At 59.4% G+C, this 20242-nt stretch overlaps 1 protein-coding gene across 3 annotated transcripts; it reads left to right on the plus strand.

The window, feature by feature from the left end:
* The first annotated feature begins 738 nt into the window (after positions 1–738).
* On the plus strand, positions 739–20200 carry CSF1 (colony stimulating factor 1). 3 transcript variants are annotated; one of them, XM_075559181.1, is made up of 9 exons: positions 739–973; positions 4038–4160; positions 5286–5348; positions 6724–6894; positions 11274–11421; positions 12563–13581; positions 14053–14105; positions 14336–14432; positions 18047–20200. In XM_075559181.1, the coding sequence occupies exons 1-8, from the start codon at positions 935–937 to the stop codon at positions 14418–14420; spliced, it is 1701 nt and encodes a 566-aa protein (XP_075415296.1). In that variant the 5' UTR covers positions 739–934; the 3' UTR covers positions 14421–14432; positions 18047–20200. The 3 variants fall into 3 exon arrangements, with proteins under 3 accessions (XP_075415296.1, XP_075415302.1, XP_075415311.1); XM_075559187.1 differs by having other exon boundaries at positions 14357–14432; XM_075559196.1 differs by having other exon boundaries at positions 14375–14432.
* Positions 20201–20242: the final 42 nt, after the last annotated feature.

Consider the following 20242-nt stretch of genomic DNA (forward strand, 5'->3'; position numbering starts at 1 on the left):
GGGACCTGGCCTCTAGTCCTGCACGGGGCTGGGGAGCACGGGTCCCAGCCAGTTACATCAGCCGAAGGTCCAGTGCCCCTGTCTTCTGGCATCCAGAACAGTCTCCGAGGACACATTCCCTCCCCTCCTGGCCAGGTTGGCCTCTCTGCCGGTCCCCTTCCACCGGGTCTGGAGACCCGAGGCTGGGCGGGCTGCTCCCGGGAACCCGCTAGGAGGGAAGGGGCTGCGCAAACCCGCTGCCTCCTGCTGGCTCCCGAGGGGCTGCAGCGCGCGTTCCGAAAGGCCGGGCTCTTCTCTCCCGCCGCCGGTCCTCGCTCTCGGCTCATTTCCTGCTCCTAGCTGGGAATTTTCGGGCCTAGAGGGAAAGTCCCCCAGGACAATTCATGGAACGAGAGTGACAGCGTCAGCTCTGCCGCGAGAGCCAGGGACGAGGCGCTCGGCGAGGCCCGGCGAGGCGCGCGGGCGCAGGGCAGGGAGGCGGGGGCCCCGCGTCCCCGCTGCGAAGAAAGGGGAGCGCTGCTACCGAGCGGAGCCGCGGGGCTGGCCCGACGGAGGGCGGGGGAGGGGCGCGGGCGCGAGGCTGCTCAGTGGGCCTGCGGAGCGAGCGTCGGTGTCGGTGCCTGTGCGCGCGCCCGCGCCCCCGCGCGCGCGCGTGAGTGTGTATGTGTGCGTGTGTGTGTTTGGCGCCTGTCCAGGGTGATTTCCCATAAACCACATGTTCAGCCCGCTTAAAAGGCTGTGCCGAGGAGCTGGCCGGTGAAGCGCGCCTGGGGAAAGTGAAAGTTTGCCTCGGCGCTCTCGCCGCCGCCGCCGCTCCCTGGGCACCCGGCATCCCGGCACGGCGGCGCCGCCCGGCCCGGCCCCGCGCCGACTCCAGCCGCGGCGAGAGCGAGCCAGCTCGGCCGACGCGCCCGCCGGGGACCCCGCTGCCCGCATGACCGCGCGCGGCGCTGCCGGGCGCTGCCCTCCCACGGTAAGCCGCGCCGGTGGCGGGCCGGGCCCAGGGCGGGAGGGACGGGGAAACGCGGCCCCTTCGCCTCCGACCCGCCGGCCGCCCGAGGCTTTCCCGCCGCGCCGGAGGGTCGCGGCTGCCTTCCCGCCTTGGCGCGCGGAGCTGCCCCGGAGGCCCGGGCGCTCAGCGCTGGGTGGGCCCTGCAGCTGCGCCGGGGGATGCGGTGCTTCCCGGGCACGGGGCTGGCTGCTCACCCCACTGCAAGGCGACGAGTGACGCCGAGAAGCTACCCACGGGCAGCAGAGAGGGGTCCCCTGGCGCGGCAGAGGCTCTGTGAGCCAGGGCGCCCCTGCCTCCACTGGCCTCTCGACCTTTTGACCAGCCAACTGCTAAGGGACCAGCGTGGCTGTGCTGCCGGTGTGGGTCTCATGCCTTCCCCACTGGTCACCTTCGCCCCTGCCACACACAGGCTTCTAGATCCTGGAGGGGTGTGGGGAAGTTCAGGACCACAGGGTTCCGACAGTGTCAAGCCCAGCAACCTGCTGGCAGGAGGGAAGGAGGCCGGCAAGCCACTACTTGTTCCAGCCCACAGGCAACCGATGGGGACATCCCCAAGCCTACGTTCGTTCGGGGAACAGGGCCTCCGAGCTGACTTGATGCCTGGCTGTGGAGGGACTAGCCCTGGAATGTTTGCGTGCAAAATGTCATATGGAGGGAGGGAGGAAAGTGGAAGGAAGGCTTGGTGCTTCGGAGACTGGCACAGAGGCAGGGCGGCTCAGGGCTGAATGGGGGTGCAGGGCCCCTGAGCAGGCAGCTCTCAGAAGGTGCTGTGTGACATTGTTAATGAACTGTAAGTGGCCTACCAGTGGGTCTGCTTCCGAGGATCTGTGGAGTGGATGGGAGGCGGAACCTGGCAGGCCGGGAGCAGCAAAATGTTTGGAGATGGGGGAAGGGGTTGCAGAAGAGGGAGAGGGAAGGATTGAGCCACGGGGGAGGCAGAGTCCAACGAGAGAGAGGAGATGAGGCTGAGGAGGGAAAGGGGGCAGGGTGAGGGGATGGGCAAGGCACCAGGAAAGACCGTGAAGGCTAAGCCCAAGGAAAGCTGAGCTGACTTCCAGAGGAGTGGAAGGGGCCCGCTGGCTTCAGGCAGGCAGGGTCTGAGGGCCAGCCATCCCAGTCTCCCCAGAGACCTGTGGACAGTGTTGACGGGCTAGAGGCTGGCCTGCTACCTCCCAGCATCCCCAAAAAGCCGGCAGCAGGGACACTGTCCTGAGGCTGCCCCGCAGAGGCAGAGGCTGGTGAGTAGGAGGAGAAGGCAAGACGGAGAGCAGCCTGCCCAGCCAGATACAAGTTATTGCCTTAACCTTTGGGTGGCTACGCAGCTCTCCCTAGGAGGCAGAACCCGGATACCAGGGCCAGGGTCAGCTCCCCCTGCCCCAACCATGGGGCGGCTGAGTGATCTTTGAATGGTGCCTGAAATAGCTCCAAAAGTCACGAAGCCCTGCGACTTCGCACTGCCCTCCCCTGGCTGGCCTCAGTTACCAGTATCTTGCAGTGGCTGTGATAGGGTGGTCTTCCTCCGCATCCCATCCCCTTCCAGCCTGGGGCCTCGGAGGCTCCGTGGCAGCGAGTTTAGGGTAGAGGTACACCTTTGGCATGACCCAGTTTCCTGCATTGGGCCCTGGACCTGAGGCACCTGGCCTGGGCAACCATTCCCACCCAGGACTGCCTTCTAAACCACCTAGCAGAACCTCCAAACCCCTGCATAACCACCCTCCCGCCCCTCCGCATCCACCCCGGTGAGGCCTGCTGGGATCCTGTATTGAGTGGCATTGGGCCATCCAGGGCCTCTTCCCTTCAGTCCTTGCCCCCTTTCTCTCTACCTCCAACTGCTCTCCATCCTTCAAGGCCTTGCTGAGGTCTCTCTTCTTGCTCCCTGCCTGGCTGTGCAGAGCCAAAGAGGCATTTCCGCAAGGGTAGGTGTCTGCACGCACTTGGGCTTCTCATTGTATGTAAATAAGCATGTTAGTGTAGGCTGCTGCATGACTTCTTTGAGTTTTTCCCATGTGCTGTTTATTTGCCATATTTGTCTCATTGTCTGGATTACTGGGGCTGAGCCCAGATCCCAGAGGCCAGGAAGGTGCCAGCTCTCACCCCACCCTCCCAGCACTTCCCTGAATCTGGAGGCATGCACAGCAGCGAGGAAGGATCGCCCTGGAGCCTGGCAGCCTCTGTCTGGAGAAAGGGAGCGCTGAGGCCCAGGGATAGGGGCCCTTCATGAGGAGGGGGGCATGGCAAAGGGTCAGCAATGACCCTCACTCTGGAGGTGAACAGCAACAGGGTCAGTGGATGCTAAAAGAGGGAGTGAGCTGTCAGAAAAGTGCCCCCACTATGGTAAGAGCTGAGCAGGCTGCATGCAGAGCTTGCTGGAGCCCGAGAGGCAGGTTCCTGTCTGGGCTGGCTAAGCGCCGGCCTTGGAACCTGAAATCATTCCGTGGGTCTCCTTGAAACTTACACCCAGAGCTCTAAGAGGTCTCCAGCAAGGGAAGGGTCTCCTAGGGAACTATGTTTGGCCATGGACACAGCCAGGCCTGTGTGAAACCAGTAGGGAGGAAGGCGTGGGCCCGGGAAGCAGGTCTCCGGCAGGCAGTCTGGAAGTTGGTCCATGAAAGTGGCCCAGAGAGGAGGGGTGCCCGGCTTGGTGTTTGCCGTCGCAGAGACAGAATGACCGGCAGATGCCAGTCCTGTCCTCGGGGATTTTCCTGTGCCCTGAGGGAGTTGGACTGGTGGGCCCACCACCCACGTTGTCATCAGAAGTTCATTGTAGTTAAGCGTAGCCTGGGTAAATCTGGGACTGCTCCTCAGAGGAGGGGGCATTTGGGTGGTTTGCAAGGTTGTGCCGTGGCTGTTAGGAAATCGAGAGAAGCGGGTTCCAGGGTCACGACTGGCTCGAGGCAAGAATCGATTACGTAGGATTACGGGGTTGAGGTTTTTGTTTTCCTGCCCTCCGCAGGTCCTGGGCGCCCTTGTTGAGGGTGGGGGGGGTCTTGTGAGCTGGGACGAAATGACGCCTTCTCTGTCCCAGGCATGGCTGGGCCCCTGGCTGCTCTTGGCCAGCCTCCTGGTGGGCAGGAGTGTTCCCGAGAAGGTGCCCGGCTACTGCAAAGACATGATTACCAACGGCCACTTGAAGATCCTGCAGCACCTGGTGAGAGCGCCACTGTACTGACCTCCCCATGTCCCCCCTGGAAAAACTGAGGCAGGGAGCAGGGTCAGAGAGAGGTGTTGCCAATGACGATGAAGAATCAGGCTGGCTGCGTGATCGGACCTGTTGCTCCCACCCAGCTCCATCGATGCTCCCTCACTTCCAAAACCCTCCCTACCTGCCTGGGTGACCTTTCAGCCGGTGTCCTGTGCTGCCCAGCCGGCTGCCCAGGAATATCATTCACAAATTCTGAGAAGGACTCAGAGGCCTGCTGTCCCTCAGCGAGCTGTGGCCTCCTCCAGGGAGCCTGCGTGGCACCTGGTGTGTCACAGTCCTCCAGCCCCGGTCAGGAGCCAGGCCCTGGACCAGATCTGCAGGGGAAGTGCCTAACTCTCCACCTCTGATTCCTTGGCCCTTGCCTTGCCCAAGTCCCAGGGCTGGAATGGCTTGCTCATCCAGACCACGAAGGGGTTGGTGCCCATCCTACATGGGCCCACGGAGTCTTTCCAAGCATGGTCCAGTCAGGCGGAATCAGTTGAATGTCTCGGCTGCTAGCCTGCTCAGATAGCAATTTACCATCCTTCTGGCCAGTCGAGCAGGGAGGGGCAGCATGGGCTGAGGCCAGCTCTAGGGCCAGCTGGACCCCCACGTGGCCTCCCCACCCTGCACTGCCTGTACCACTCTCCCTGGGTGCCACGGCCGTAGGCACCCACAGTGTTCTCTGAGTTTACAGCCAAGAGCCACTGCTCCGGGGTTTGGGTTGGGGGTAGGTGGGCTGGAGGGCATCAGGCACCAGACCCTGTAGCTCCTGGGTCCCCAGAGCTGATCCATCCTCTGTTTGAATTCCTGTCATGACAGGGATCTCACTACTTCTCAGAGGAAGATTTTGTTCTGCACACGCTTAGATAATCCTTCCTTATAACAAGCTGGCACGGGAGGTGGAGGGAGGAAGCGTCTTGTTCTTCTACGTCCCTCCCCCTGCCTTGGCTCTATCTTTCCAGGGCTGGTGGGGAGAAGTCAAAACACTCAAGCCTCGATCCACTCCCCCAAACGCCAATCCTTGTTAGAAGGAGGCAGGCTCGGGACATCTCAGCCACCCTGACCCCACCGGCCTCCTCTCTCTTACAGATTGACAGTCAGATGCAGACATCCTGCCAAATCGCCTTTGAGTTTGTAGACCGGGACCAGTTGGTGAGTCCCACGTGACAGCCTGTGTAAGCCAAGCGCATGTGGATGTGAGAGCGTGGTAGGAAGGCCTGGACCCAGGCCGGGAGGTGGATGTGGGGCGCCAGGGCCTGTTTGGGTCCAGGACTCAAGGTCCCTGCTTCTCTTTTCTCACACATCATACATCAAGGGCTTCCTCTGGGCCAGGCCCGTTTCTAGCTCATTCTGCCAAGAGCATGATGTGGCACAGGAAGGTTGCTCATCTGTCACCTTCTGAGAGGCTAAGGGAGCTGCCCAGTGATGCTGGACATGGGTTCCAGGGCCTCAGACAAATCTATGCTTCCCTCCGGGGTATCACCTCCATCCTCCCGACACCAGGGAACCGTCCAGCCCTTCCCACCCCCACGTGACACTGCTCACCTGGTGGTGGTTTGGGGAATTTCAGGAGCCTCCGAACTGGCCACCTGCTTCCAGTGGCATGCGCATGCCGCCACTAGGCGGAGCTTTCTGAAACCCCAGCCTGTGGCTCTCACTTCCTTCCCCCAAAGGTGTAGACGGCCCCCTTCACAGCAAGAGAAAGCACAGGTTGCTTAGCCAGACAGTTATGAACTCCCGTCCCCACCGCACAACCTGCTCACCCTTTCCCCCCTATCCCTTGCCAACTTTCTGCCTCCAAGTCTTTGTTCAAACCCTTCCAGTTGCCCCCGCTGCTTCACCTGCTACCCGGAGGTCGTGCTCATCTGAGTTTCCACAGGCCCCCCCAGACACACCTCTGTTAGAACCCAGGCCACGGCCCACCACAATGAGGGTTTGCACTGTCTCCTTGAAGAGATGGTGGTCTCTGCAGACCAAGACTCTGCCTGAATGCTATCTCTAGTACCTGCCCCATTGGGCTTCTCGTTCCTGTGGCTAAAGGCCCAGGTGGGGAGTGAGTGGATGCATGGAACACTGAGCCACTTCTCTGCACCATAAGGAGTCTCTGAAACCTCTGCGTGCTGGAGAGCTAAAGGGATTCATGGGGCAGAACTTTCATAAAGCCACTCTGAGAGGGAAGGAGGGGAGAAGAGAGGAAAAGCGATAGAGGCATTCTCCAGAACCCATCTTCCTGGGTGCCTCTGTCCCGACGAATGCCCCACTCCCAGAACGCCGCAAGTCTCACTGACCAGAAGCCACATCTCCTTCTCTCAGCCCTAACTCCCAGGAGTGGCAGACCCCACAGAGCGAGCTTAAAAGAGCAACTGAGGACAGCATAGTGCCCTTGCCCCAGGGGGGAGGGTGCAGCCCCTGGAGTGTGAGGCAAGAGGGTGTGAGGGGGTTATTCAGCACAGAGCCCACTTCCCCAGGGTGCACAGTCAGACCACACGACTTATATTCTCTCTCTCCTCCCTCTCTCTTTCCCCAGAGTGACCCCGTGTGCTACCTTAAGAAGGCCTTTCTCCTGGTGCAAGACATAATGGAGGACACCTTGCGCTTCAAAGACAACACCCCCAATGCCAATGCCACTGTGCAGCTCCAAGAGCTTTCTTTGAGGCTGAAGCACTGCTTCGCCACGGATCATGAAGAACAAGGCAAGGTAGGATGGTCCCGGAGCTGCCTGCTCTGAGTTAAGGCAGAGGGTGGCTGTGGGGAGCACAAGTAGTGGGGGGACCACTCACTGCCCAAGGACCCCTAGGCACCTGGCCTTGGCCTTCACTGCCATTGTACCCGTAAGCACTGAGTGTTTTCCCTTACCTTGCTTCCCGGCATCATTCACTCACTGACATCCATTCCTCAATCCCACAAGCCTCTGCTGAGGACTCATTATTCAGGAGATGCAGTCTTGGCTTTGACTGTGTCATTGTGGACAAGAAATCCTCATAGGGCTTCTAATCATGGGAGGCTCCGAAAGCCAAACTCAGCCACTGCTACCGAGTCTACTCCAACTCCTTAAGACCCTACTGAGGGCTTGTAAGACTGCGACTCTTTAGAGGAACAGAGAGCCTCGTCTTTCTCTCAAGGAGCAGCAGGTCGGTTTGAACTGCCAACCTTGCATAACCCATAGCACCAATGCCTACCCATAGCACCACCATTGTCTCCTTCAAATGAGGTCAGCAGCCATGAAGCAAACAATGTCACAAACAGATAATAATTAAAGCAGAATTATATTCTTTTAATAACAACTAGCCATCGAGGGCCTACTGGATAGCAGGCACTGTTCTGGGCACTAGGAAACAGTTGTGATGGAAATAGACAAAAAAGCCATGACATTCATGGAACTCGGGTTTGGAGGTGGTGTGGAGAGTGTGAGTCCGTCAACTATGTGGAGGGTAGGACGGCAACAGTGGTGTTGGAGAAGAAGCCAGGGAGACAAAGGCATGAGCTGACAAGATAGTGGGCAGTAAGCACAAGCCCCAGAGAAAGAAATGGGGTGGGATGGGATGTCTCTTGTTGGAATGGGGTGGGAACAGGGATAAAGAGGCAGGCTCTGAGTGAGGAATGTATTCATTTGAGATACAAAGCTGAGTAAGAGGTCGCAAACCATCAGCTGAGAAGTGCCCCAGCCCAGGGTGCAGGAGACGCAAACTTCCGGGGGACAGGGATGTGCGTACCCCAAAACCCCACAGGCAGTGAGCAGGCTGGACATGGGACATGGAAGGGAAAGGACAGAGGAGGCAGAAGCCATCTCCTGGGGGCTTTAAAGATATGGAACTTGGTCTTACTGGCAAAGGAAGCCATTGAGAGGAGGCAAGTGACCGAACCTGACTCAGGCATCATAAGGCCTCCTGGTTGCTGAGTGGAGGATGGACCATAGGGGTGCACATGAAAACAGAGAGACAGCTTGGCTTGGGCCAGGTGGTGCGGTGAAGGGGCAGGCCAGTGGTCGTGTTCTCACCACGTTTGGAGGCAGAGACCCAGCGAGACTTGGTCCACGCGGCTGCTGGGAGGAGCTGAGGGAAAGGGCCAGGGAGGAGTCCCAGGGCATGTTCTTGAGCCGCCGGATGTTTCATCGGTGCTGTTATGGGGCCGGTCAGATGGTGGAGCAGGTGTGGGGGCTCGACCAGGAGCTCTGTTTGGGGACACTGATCTTGAGGTGTGTGGAAATGGCCAAAGAGAGATTTTGAGCAGGTCGCTAAATAGACATCTTGTTGTTGTTGTTGTTGTTGTTGTGTGCTGTGCAGTACGTTCTGACTCAGAGAGAGACTCCGCCGTTTGCACAATTGCCCTTATGTTTGGGCCCATCGACCCAGCCACTGTGTCCGTCATCCTTTTCACGGCACTGCTACTTTATCAAGCATGCTATCTTGAACTATAGATAAGTAGAGATGATAGCTAGCGATGATTGACAGACAGACAAGGATCGCAGGATCAGCAGCATCTGAGTCGTCTGTGCAGCCTGGCGACTGTACTGGGCGAAGAGAATGAGTCGCAGGCTGAGCCCAGAGTCACCCAAGCATTTAGAGTCTGGCAGAAGAGGGGCAGCCTCAAAGGTGAGAGGGAAACCAGGGGGAACTGGGGCGTGGGGGAACCACTGGACCCAAGACACAGCGTTTCAAGATAGAGGAAGGAGCTTTATCAGCTTTATCAAATAATGTTACAAAACCAAGCCTGATAAGGGCCACAAACTCTCCGACAGATGCGCTGCCGGAGGCCAGGACCAGATCAGAGGCAACGGAGAAGCGGAGACACTGACATGGAGGAAGGGTGAGGGGAGGGGCGGCAGACACAGACTCGGGGAACTTTTTTTGTTGAAGGCTAGGTTTTCCATGTGTGGCTCTCCGTCTCGAGGGTCGTAGGTATTGCTTGGGGAGCTTATTTGAAATGCAGGCTCCCAGGCTACTGCCCACAAGAGTCTGACTCACGGGGTCTTAGGGGGTGCCCAGGAATATGCATTCCGCCAAGTAGCCCCACCTAAGCGATGCTGATAAGTGGCTGATAAGACCCTGCTTGGGCTGACACTGGATGGTGAGGGGCAGAGTCCAAGAGTGAGGGACCCCTTGAAGCTAAGGAGACCTGGGCTCCGGAGGGCATCTCACTGCTGTCACAGAGCACGGGGCACTTTGGGGGCACTTTGCACCACCAAGTCCTGTTTCCTCTGTGAGGGATGCAGGGAGGTGTCGGGGGGACAGAAGTTAATGAAGGGAGGAGAGCCAGCCGGTGGACCTCTTTCCTACAACAACTTCAGGGGAGTGGCTGGCAGGAGGGGTTATTTCAATTTTATAGGTGAGGATGTTAGCTCCAATCGGATGATGCGTTCGGTCAGTGCTCCATAGCTGCTGAGTGCCGGAGCTGGACCCCGGAATCCTGTCCACTCACTCATTCATTCATCCACGAGTCTGGTTAGCATTCCCTTCATTGAAGTCCTGTCATGCGCAGAAGAAAGGTCTGGAGACCCAGCTCTAAAACTCCAGCTGTTGAAAACCCACTGGAGCCTTGTTCTCCTCTGATGCCCGTGGGGTGGCCATGAGGTGGAGTTGGCCACCGACGGGTCATTTTTTTCTTCTGTTTTACACACAGGCCCGAGTGGGCAGTGAGTAGGGGAGGGGTTGGTACGTTGCAATGTAGTCAGGCCCAGAGCTCTGCCCAGCCTGGCTCCGTTTCAGGAACTCCTTGTTACTGGGGAGTCCTGAAATGGTCGGCATGTGTGAGAGGAGAGGCAGGCCCAGGCCTGAGCCCCAGGAATGTGGGCACATAGGGGTCAGTATTGAAAGTACCACGGACGGCTGAAGGGACAGGCCGATCTCTCTTGGAAGAAGTTCGGCCAGAGTGCTCCTTAGAGACAAGCACATACTGTGGACGTGTTGTCAGGAGAGGCCAGGCCCCGGAGGGGCAGCAAAGACAAGAAATGCCCTCCAGGACAGGGATTGACACCGAGGCTGCAGCCATGGGCTCGGGCACAGGAACACGTGTGAGGACTACTGGGGACTGGGCCAGTGTGTCGCTCTGTTGTGGGTCGGAACCAACTCCAGGGCCCGTAACAAGAACAGCGGGAGCCAGGTTGAGAAGGGTCTGGTATGGGGGTCTGAGAGGGAGGGAAAACCAGGAGTGGGAAAGCTGCTCAGGGCCTCAGTGGGTGTAGGGCCCAGGTGGCACCAAGCCAGAGAGGGACCTATGCCCCACCACGCCACAGAGGAAAGCTTTCTAAAACCCAAGGCTTGCCGCCGCCTCGCCAGCCCCCAGGTCTGTGTCTTTGCCGTTTTCCTCTCCCCTCTGTGGATAAGATGAAGGAGCCCGGTGGTTCTGGGGTAGGCACTGGGCTGCTGACTGCAAAGCCGGCAGTTCAAACCCACCAGCTGCTCTGCAGGAGAGAGACGAGGCTGACGGTAAGATTCACCATCTCAGAAACCTTACATAGGGTCACTGTGAGTCGGAATGGACTTGAGGGCAGTGGGTATGGATAAGGCGGGTTGTTCCTTTAATTAGATTAAATCATTTTATTGGAGGCTCTCACAGCTCTTATCACAATCCATCCATCCAGGGCATCAAGCACATTTATACATAAGTTGCCATCCTCATTCTCAAAACAGGTCTCTCACACCACGTTCCCTGTCACTCTCTCCACACACCACCACCCACCCGACGCCCGAGCCACTCCTGCTCCTCTTCAGCCAGATCCTGGGGACATTCTCCCTAGAGCCGGGGGCTGCTTACTCCCCTGGTTATACACCCTCAGAGCACTCACACTTGGAACAGTGGGGGGCCGGGCAAGTGACCCTGATGGACCCACCCTCCGAGGGCTCCTCCAGGGATCCCCTCCCCAGGCTCGCTCCCTGTGCAGCTCCCTGCGAATCCCCACAAGGTTGTGTGCGGGTGTCTGAGAGCCTCCCCCAACCTCAGGGCTGAGCGGCAGCCAAGCGCTCAGCCAAGGAAGCAGGGCCGGATGGGAGAAAGAAGATGGAGAGTTTGGCAGTGGGGTGGGGAGCTGGGGCCCACGGTCCCACTGAGCACGGGGCTTCCCTCCCGCGCTCTTGGCAGGCCTGCGTGCGCACCTTCAATGAGACGCCCCTCCAGTTGCTGGAGAAGGTCAAGAACGTCTTTAATGAAACAAAGCAGCTCCTTCAAAACAACGGCAACGTTTTCAGCAAGGACTGCAGGGACAGCTTTGCCAAGTGCTCTGGCCAAGGTAAGTCAGAGGGGAGAGAGGGAGGGGCCGGACTGGCAGGGGCAGGGGTAGGGCTGGCGGGTTGGAGGCAGTGAGGGGAGGGGAGGGACTACTTGTTCTGCTACTCGTGCTCCTGTGTGTGTAGATGTGCTTGTGTCATGTACATGTGTGGCTTCATGTACCTCTGGGTCTTCCTGGGCACATGTCTCCTCTGGCATGTGTGTGCATGTCCACTCACATGTGTCTGCATGCCAAGGCACCAAGATCACACTGCTGCCTGAGAGATCAGGGAGGAGCACAGCCCTCTCTTTGAGGAGCCTGTCGGCGGGAGGCTGTTCCCACGGGCGCTATCTGGCTGAACGTGTGGAGGGCCTGGTGTAGGGGCCAGGGCCCATGCCCCAGCAGCCCTGCTGAGCATCACCAGGACAGCCCGGCTCCGAAAGTCCCCAGGATGCCTGGAGTGTGTCCCCTCAAGGGACACAGGCAGGAGTTGAAGTCTGAGCATCATTCAAACTCTCCCAGTGCTGGCTCAGCTGCATACCTGTGTGTCCTGCGTGTCTTCGTCTCTGCGTCCTGTGCCACACGTGTCCCCCTACAGCTCCCCCGAGACTCGGCCACCTGCCGGTGGCCAAGTCCTATCTCATTGCTTCCGTACCAAGGCCTCAAGCCACGGCCGTGTTCTAGCTCCAGTGGGTTCTTGCCTGTGGCTGTGGCCGTGTGGTCGCTGGCTGTGCATGAAACTCTCTGCTTTCCACCCCGCATGGTGTCTGGGCCAGAGGGGTTCTTGTGTGAGTCCTGGAGGCCCCTTCTCAAGCATGAGGCTCTGGCTGCTGGCACCCTGGCATGGCATCTGGCTGGCCGGAATTCTAGCAAGGCCAGTGGTTCTCTCGTCTTCCCTGACCTTACCCACAGGCTGTGTACGAAGCCCTCTCCCTGCACTGACCCCTGAGACCCCTCACTCCCTCCACCCCCAGGTGGAGTGTGCGCATCCACGCCATCCCATAGTCCTCTCCTTGGCCCCAAGGCCGGGTTAGTGGGTGTGGGGACCCCCAGGCCCAGGCCCCCATTTTCTCGGCCCCTCTAAGAAAGCTGTGCTAGATGCTGGTGACTCTATCTCCTCCCCATCTTTCTCTCTCCCCCTCTCTCTCTGTGGTTCTTTCAGATGTGGTGACCAGGCCTGATTGCAACTGCCTATACCCCAAAGCCTCCCCTAGCAGTGACCTGGCCTCAGCCTCCCCTCACCAACCCCTCGCCCCCTCCATGGCCCCCATGGCTGCCTTGAGCTGGGCGGACTCCGAGGGGGTGGAGGGCAGCTCCTCCTTGCCCAGCGAGCAGGCCTTTCAGTCAGTGGACCCCGGAAATGCCAAGCAACGACCCCCAAGGAGCACCTGCCAGAGTTTGGGGAGTCCAGAGACCCCAGGCGTCGAGGGCAGCCCCCCGGCCAGCTCACCTCCGCCCCACACCTCTGCCGGGGACCCTAGTCCTGGGATGGATGGCATCCTTGACCCTCTGTTGGGCACCAACTGGGCCCCAGAAGAGTCCTCTGGAGAGGCCAATGAGGGTCCTGCACCTCAAGGAACCGAACCCACCACCTCCAGGTCGGGAGAGGGCAGCATCCAGGCAGAGAGTGCCAGGCCCAGCGACCGCCTCTTGGTAGCCTCTCCACCAGCCGGAGCAGATGAGGCCCAGGAGCCGGCAGACAGCGCTGGCCCTGCTTTGCCCAGTGAAGACCCTGCCCTGCCCATGGGCCAAGCCTGGACATCTGAGAAGACAGACAGGACGCTGGCCCTGCCCAGAGGCCATCAGACACCGGGCGCCCCTAGGACACTGACTCTGCGCCCACAAGGCCTCCGCAGAGTTTCCACTCTTTCTGCTCAGCCAAGCCTCCCCAGAAGCCGCTCAGGGGGCAATGTGCTGCCTCTCGGGGAGCTGGAGGGCAAGCGGAGCACCAGGGATCGCAGGAGCCCCACGGAGCTGGAAGGAGGACAAGCAAGGGAGGGGGCAGCCAGGCCCCAGGCCCACCTTAACCCCATCCCTTTGACTGATGCAGGCAGTGAGAGGCAGCATGTGGGACCCTCCGACCCCAAACTCCCTGGCTTTGTCTTCCGCCTGCTGGTGCCCAGCATCATCCTGGTCTTGCTGGCCGTCGGCGGCCTCCTGTTCTACAGGCGGAGGCGGCGGGTAAGAAGAAGGGCGGCGGAGGGAGAGGAGCTGCCGGGGCGGGGTGGAGGGACAGCCCCCCATCCTATAGGCACAGAAAGGGAGCGGACTGAGCACAGCATAGAGAGATGGGGGGCGAGAGCCTCTTCAAGACTGCTGAAGACTCAGCTGACTCAGGGGTCAGCAGAAAGGAATGGGTCCAGCGGAGAAGGAAAATGTGTGTGTGTGTGTGTGTGTGTGTGTGTGTGTGTGTGTGTGTGTGTGTGTGTCTGTCTGTCTGTCTGTCTGTCTGAGCCTTGGGGCTCTGCAGCACTGGGCATGAGGACCCATGATGATTTCCAGTGGGGAGGCCACACAGCTGTCTCTTGGCCCCTGGGTAGCCGGGGACAGAAGGGGAGACTTGCCACTCTTCTGGGCTATGCTGGCTGGGGAAGGGGCCCTTGCTTCGCCTGGGTCTCCCAGCCCCTCAGGAGCCGGCTTTCCTCTCTCCAGAGCCATCGAGAGCCTCAGGCAGCAGAATCCCCCCTGGAACAGCCAGAGGACAGGTGAGGGGCCTCAGGGGAAGGCCTGGGAGCCTAGCTTTCCCTGTATAGTTGCATTGGGTTGGGAGCGGTGGGGGTTGGGGGTGGGGACGGGACGGCTTCTCCCACTTAAATTGAGGAATTGGCAGTGCAGAGGGAATGGGGTGTGGGGGGAGACTCCCCTCATTCTAGGTATCTGGGATTTCTCCTGGCTTCTCGCTGGGGCGTTACTTAGGGGGCCCTTTCTCCCTAAGCCTGCTGACGTCTCATACCAGCTCCATGTCCGTCTGCAGCCCTCTGACCCAGGATGAGGACAAACAGATGGAGCTGCCAGTATAGAGGGATGCTAAGGTAAGACGCTGGTTTTGAGCTCACTCTACCACTTAAAACGAGCTACACCCTTTTCAGGTTCCCCCGGTGCCCCAGACACTCGTACACCCCCTCCCCCCACCCGAAACCCCCCCTCTCCTCTGCTCCCTTTTTCCGTCCATCCCCTGGTGTGGACCACCCTCTCCAGGCCGGCCCTCGGGTCAGTCCTACCGCCGCCGCCTCGGAGACCAGCACCATGCCCTCTCCCCTGCATCTCTGTGTGCAGTCCGCTGTCTTGCAGCCATCTCCTGGACCCACAGAAACCCCAGCCCTCTCTCTGTACTGCCAAGGAATCTGCAGTAGCTCTGGGCTGCTGTTTCAAACCCAACATGTGCGCCGGTGGCTTCCGAGCCCCCACCGCAGCTGCCCTTCCCATGCTTCCCGCTCTTGTTTGCTCCCCCCTCTGGCCGTTCTCCTCAGCCAAGGTCCTTTCCACCTCCCTGGCCCTTAATCACGGGGCCTTCGAACCTCGAACCTCGGGCGTGGAGGGTTCTCAGAGGTCAGTTGGCTCAGTATCCCCCCTCTCTCCGCCAACTGAAGGCCACACACTCCCGATTCCAGGCAGCCACAGCCCGGGCCATCTCCGGTGAGCGTGGAGAGAAGGCTCTGCTGCCTTCCCTGCCCCCTCTACACCAGTCCTTCTGAGCGCCTCATGTCTTTCAAGTCAGTTAGTCATAGCCCCTTGCAGGGTTTTCTGAGCTCCATGGAGTCAAGTCCCTCAAACATTCCTTATATGATGTGGTTTTCAGACCCCTCACCATCCTGGTCGCCCACCTTTGGACATACTCGTTTGTCAATGTCCCTCTGAAAATGTGGCAGCCAGCCCTGGACACAGTCCTCCAGATGTTGTGTGACCAGCTCAGAGTACAGTGGGCCCATAACCCTCCTTGATCGGGACAGTATTCTTCCCCCCATGCACACCTCTTTCCGCACTAAGACCTCAGCACTCTGTGGTCACGTGGTGAACGGGTGCCCTCTTTAAACTCCTAGTCCCGGTCCCCATCCACCTCCATGCAAGCCGGACCTTTTACTTGGACAAGTCTTTTTTTTTTTTAACGGAACTGCAGGACTTGATATGCACCCTTGCTAAAACACCTGCTTATTTCTGTCCATCACCCAGGCCTGGGGAAAATGCTAGCCCCAACTGGGGCCCCCAGGCCTTGAAGAGGGTCTCCTAGTGTCTTTGCCCACGTTCTTGGTAAAGATTCGGCCCTTACTCTTCTGACCCCCACTCCCTGGCACCCCAGACCACGGCCCCATGCCCCCTTCCCTCGGCCCACCACTAGCCCATCAGAAGCCCGCTGTCCTCTGGCGGTTTCCTTCATTCCCAGCCCTCCTGCTCTGTTTCACTAATACTAGAACGGTTTTGCACTTATTTGAATGTTGTTGTTGTAAGTTCTTAAGTCTTAGCTTCTGTGTCTATGTATCTCCCACACCCTACCCAGGTTGTAATCTCCTCTAGGGCAGGGAATATGTCTACTTTTTTTCTTTTTCTTTTTTTGCGTTTTTCTTCTCTCCCGAGTTCTAGTATAGACAGGGCTAATTTACACTTGCCAACAGATCAATAAATGTGGACTGGTCTGACGGATGGACTCACAGCCTCGCCGTGGCCAGCTGTCTCTAGCCGATGAACCTTCTGCCTAATGATTAACCAGCTGATTGACTCTGACTGACTGACCTGCTGGCTGACTGTCCAACTAGTTTATTGACTATTATCTGACCAGCTCAGAAGACAGTGAACCTATGAGCTTTCTTGATTGGGGCAATATTCTTGTAAGGTGACTGGCTAATCGATAAGCTGTCTGATTGGCTAATTGACTGTCTTGACTGCCTGGGTCATTGGGATGAGTCATTTAAGTTGCCAATCATATCCCGTACCAAATGCAAGCAAGTGCTTAGGGCCTTCCCAGGTGCATGCGACAGTGCTAGGGCACTTCCAGAGACTGAGGGGATCTGACCGATGCTCCAAGTGTGTGGCGGGGGCCTATTTAGAAGAGATCAAGAAAACACACCCTGGCATCCTGGGAGCCATTTTGTGGGAAGGCTGGGTCAGCTGGGCCCCTGACAAGGCTGTGAGCTGGGAGGGTGGCAGTGAGCAGCGGTCCCTGGGATGCCACTGTCTGTCTACTGGCTGTCTCCTGTTTAGTCTTGGCTCCCTCCCCTGTCTGCCCTCAGCCCTCCTCTTCCGCCTCTTCAGATTGTCCCACCAAGATCAGGTTGGTCCTGTCCTGAGGTTGCCCCTGGCTGGGAGACTCAGTGTCAACCCCCAGACTGACTGGTGCTCTTCTGAGAGAGATGCGAGAGAGTCCCAGAGGCAGGGACACGGAGGAGGGCTAGAAGCAGAGATGGAGAGGGGAGCTGTAGGCACAGATGGAGACCAAGACTGGAGGCAGAGTTGGAGAGGGGGCTGGAGGTAGAGATGGAGACAGGGACTGGAGGCAGAGGTGGATGGGGGTGGGGTGGGGGTGGAGGCAGAGATGGACAGGAAAGCTGGAGGCAGAGACTGGGGACTGGAGGCAGAGACAGCGAGAGGAGAATGAGCCACACAAAGAAAACTCAGCCCAGGGGACCGGGAGATGGGGCCCCTGGCCGGAGCTTGCCCCACTGGCCCTCCTTCCCTCCTGCGCCCAGTGGGGCCTGTGGCCTGGCTGTACCCAGCATGGCTCCCTAAGCAACCCAGCTGCTTCCTGTATGGGCTCTGGCTCCCTCCAGAGCATGGGAATGGGCTGGGAGCCAGAGGCCGAGGTCCCTTCTTCCTTCCATGCCCACCCCGGGCTTTGCCAGCAGGGTCTGTGGACAAGCCGGGTGGGAGGCACCACACAGGGTCCAAGTCAAACTGTTGGCTGGAGTCCAGGGGATTTCTGCTCTGAGGACAAAGTGTTCTGGGGATGCTGGGACAGGGGGGTGGAGGGGGGGCTTGGAGGGGAGAGGGCAGGGCCCTGACGCCCATGGATGATGGGGGAGGCCAGAGCCCATCCAGGAAGCAGCTGGGTTGCTTAGGGGTTAGCATGCCTAATGGCATGGTGGGAGTTTCCTGGTCCCACCCCTGCCTCTAGACTTTTCCACTCTGGCCTTCAGTTCTTGGTCTTCAGTTGCCTCCTCCCTGCCATCGGAAAGCATCCTTGAGGACTCTCAGATCTGAAGAGCAGGGTGGAGGCGAGGATGAAAAGCCCCTCACCCTTGCCCCCCTGTGACCTTCTGGCCTTGCCAGAGGAGCAGCTGTCCCTCAAGTGTCCCCTTCCGTCCCTGCCAGGCCCCTGAGCAATGAATGCCCCCACCACGCGGCCCTGCTCAATCCTCCACCAACCCCATAGCCTTCCCCTGTGGTCCCTGGTTCCCTCAGGAGGAGGTAGGAGGTGAGGCCAGTCTGGCCAGAGGCTTGGACCGTGTCCAGCGAAGGCCGCCTGGCCCCTCTGTGGTGTCTGAGGTGGCTGGGAAGGCGCGGGAAAGGACGGGAGGAAGCTCTCCCTGCCGCAGCCCGCAGGAACGCGGCCCTGTCTCTCCCACCCATGTCCTCTGCGACCCTCGTCCACTTCCATTCAGCTGACGAGTCTCTCTCTCTCTCTCTCTCTCTCTCTCTCTCTCTCTCCCTACAGCTGGGCGCACAGGACAGCCTCTCCGTAGGCGGAGAAGTAATGGGGCGTTCACCACCAACCCTCCCCAGCCGTTCCCCTGGGATGGTGGCCTGCCCAGGACGAGCGGCCCTGCCTGCCAGGACTGGACCAGCACAGCCAGGCTGGGGCCCCGCCGACTTCAACCCTCTGACCCTCACCTGACTGAAAGAGGGCTCAGGGGAGCTGCCCCCCGAGCTGCCAGTATTTATTATGGGCCCTGGAGGCTCCTATCTGCTTGAAGAAGGCTGTCAAGCCTGGCTCAGGACCCTCAGCCCCCAGGGGCTGCACCGGCTGGCCGGCCCCACGCTCCCTTCGAAGCCAACACCTGGGTCAGGGACCCAGGCCTGTGGACGTGGGAGAGCAGACCAGGGGCTGAGGAACTGGCAGAGCCCTTGTGCCCAGAGGACCCGCCTGGTGGCAAGAGCAAGCAAGGGCACGTTCCCACTGAGAGGAACATGAGACTGGCAGGGCGGGACAGCGTAGGCTGGAGTTCTGGGAAGACGCGTGCAGCCCGAATGACGGGAAGAGGCCTCTGGACCTGCTGCAGGTCTGCGCCGACAGCCCAGAAGATTCTACACCCTTCCCTCACCTAAGTGCCCTCTCTGGTTGCTGGGTGGAGAAGGGAGACTAGCCCTGCCCTCAGGACCTGCCTGGCCTGCTCCTGATGCCAAAGGGAGGGCCGAACGCTGCCTCTGCCCCCCCTCCCTGCTCCCTTCCTTCCAGCCCCTGCCAGAGCACCCAGGAGGCCACGTGGAGGCCGCCCCTCATGAAGGAAGCCATTGCACTGTGAACACTGAACCTGCCTGCTGTACAGCCGACCTGGGCCGCCCCGCCCAGGTGAACAGCCATCCGTCCGTCCGTCCGTCCGTCCATCCTCCCACCCTCCAGCCTCTCCCAGCTTCCCAACCGGGCACCTGAGCTGGCCTCGCCTGTCCATGGAGGAAGCCCGAAGACCTGGCCTTCCCATGTGGCCCTGACACTCCAGGGAGAAGGGGGTGGGGGAGTAGCCCTAGCTGGTCCTTAGGCTGCCCATTGTTCCCCAAGTTGCTGCATCTTGCACTTTGAAGTCCCCAAGAGGGAAGTGACTCATGGGGGGTGGGGGGAGAGCAGAGAGAAAGGGGCTTCAGGGTGAGCTCTGACAGGTGGTTCTTGGCCCCTGGCCCTAAGCCCAACCGCCTTCCCCTCGCCTCCTGCACCAGCCACCGTTGACGGCTGTCACTGCAGTCACCTGGAGCCGAGCGGGCCGGGTCTTCTCTGCTGGGAGCCCAGGACTGGACTGCACCCAGCCCCGCCTGCACTGGCACCCAGTGCCCCTTCTCTTCCCACGCTTCCTTTTTCTAGCCCATTAGGCAGTCAACACCCTCCATCTTTCTCCCCAGGCCCCACAACCATCCCCTCTCTGGCCAGGTGAGTCAGGATGGGAGAGGGGTCAAAGCACCTGCTTTCAGCCCTGCCCCTGAGGGCCTCAGCGGCCAGGGCCTCCCCACCCTGGACAGTGGTGTCAGGGTTTCCTGTTGGCCCTTGGCCCCTTTATGCTGCTGTGCCCTGGTTCCTGCGCTGAAAACCCTGCCCTGCCTGGGCCGCTGGCCCGGCACCGGCCTGCCCTGACAAAGGGGGTGCTCCGGCTCCAGCCCCCTGCCCCAACACCCCCAGGCGATGCCAACAGCTGAGGGCAGGGCAGTGGAGGACTCCCACTGAGGATTTAGCTCTTCTTCTCGAAAACTCTCTATTTGATACTAGAAAGTATGGATTTTAAAATGGAAGTATGGAAGAAAGGAAAAAAACACACACAAACAGGGAAAAAAAAGGCATTACCAACCATGTCGCCCTACCCCCTTAAACGTACAGTATTTTTAAAAAGTCAACAAAGCAAGTCCAACCCATTGTAGGAGCCCTTTGTGGGTGCTTGTTGACACCGGCAGGCACGGGGCGGGCCCCAGAGCCACCTCTGGGTGTCCCCCTGCTGCCCGACAGGAGCCGCTCTTCGAGGACACGGAGAGGGAGCATTGACTCACTCACTGTGAGGTTTCGTTTTTATACTTGGAAGTGGTGAATTATTTTATATAAAGTCATTTAAATATCTATTTAAAAATAGGAAGCTGCTTATATATTTAATAATAAAAGAAGTGCACAAGCTGCCATGTGTGAGTCATGGGGAAAACTGCTTCTGGGGGGGGG

This window comes from Tenrec ecaudatus, chromosome 1, assembly GCF_050624435.1.
Source record: "Tenrec ecaudatus isolate mTenEca1 chromosome 1, mTenEca1.hap1, whole genome shotgun sequence".
NCBI lineage: Eukaryota > Metazoa > Chordata > Mammalia > Afrosoricida > Tenrecidae > Tenrec > Tenrec ecaudatus.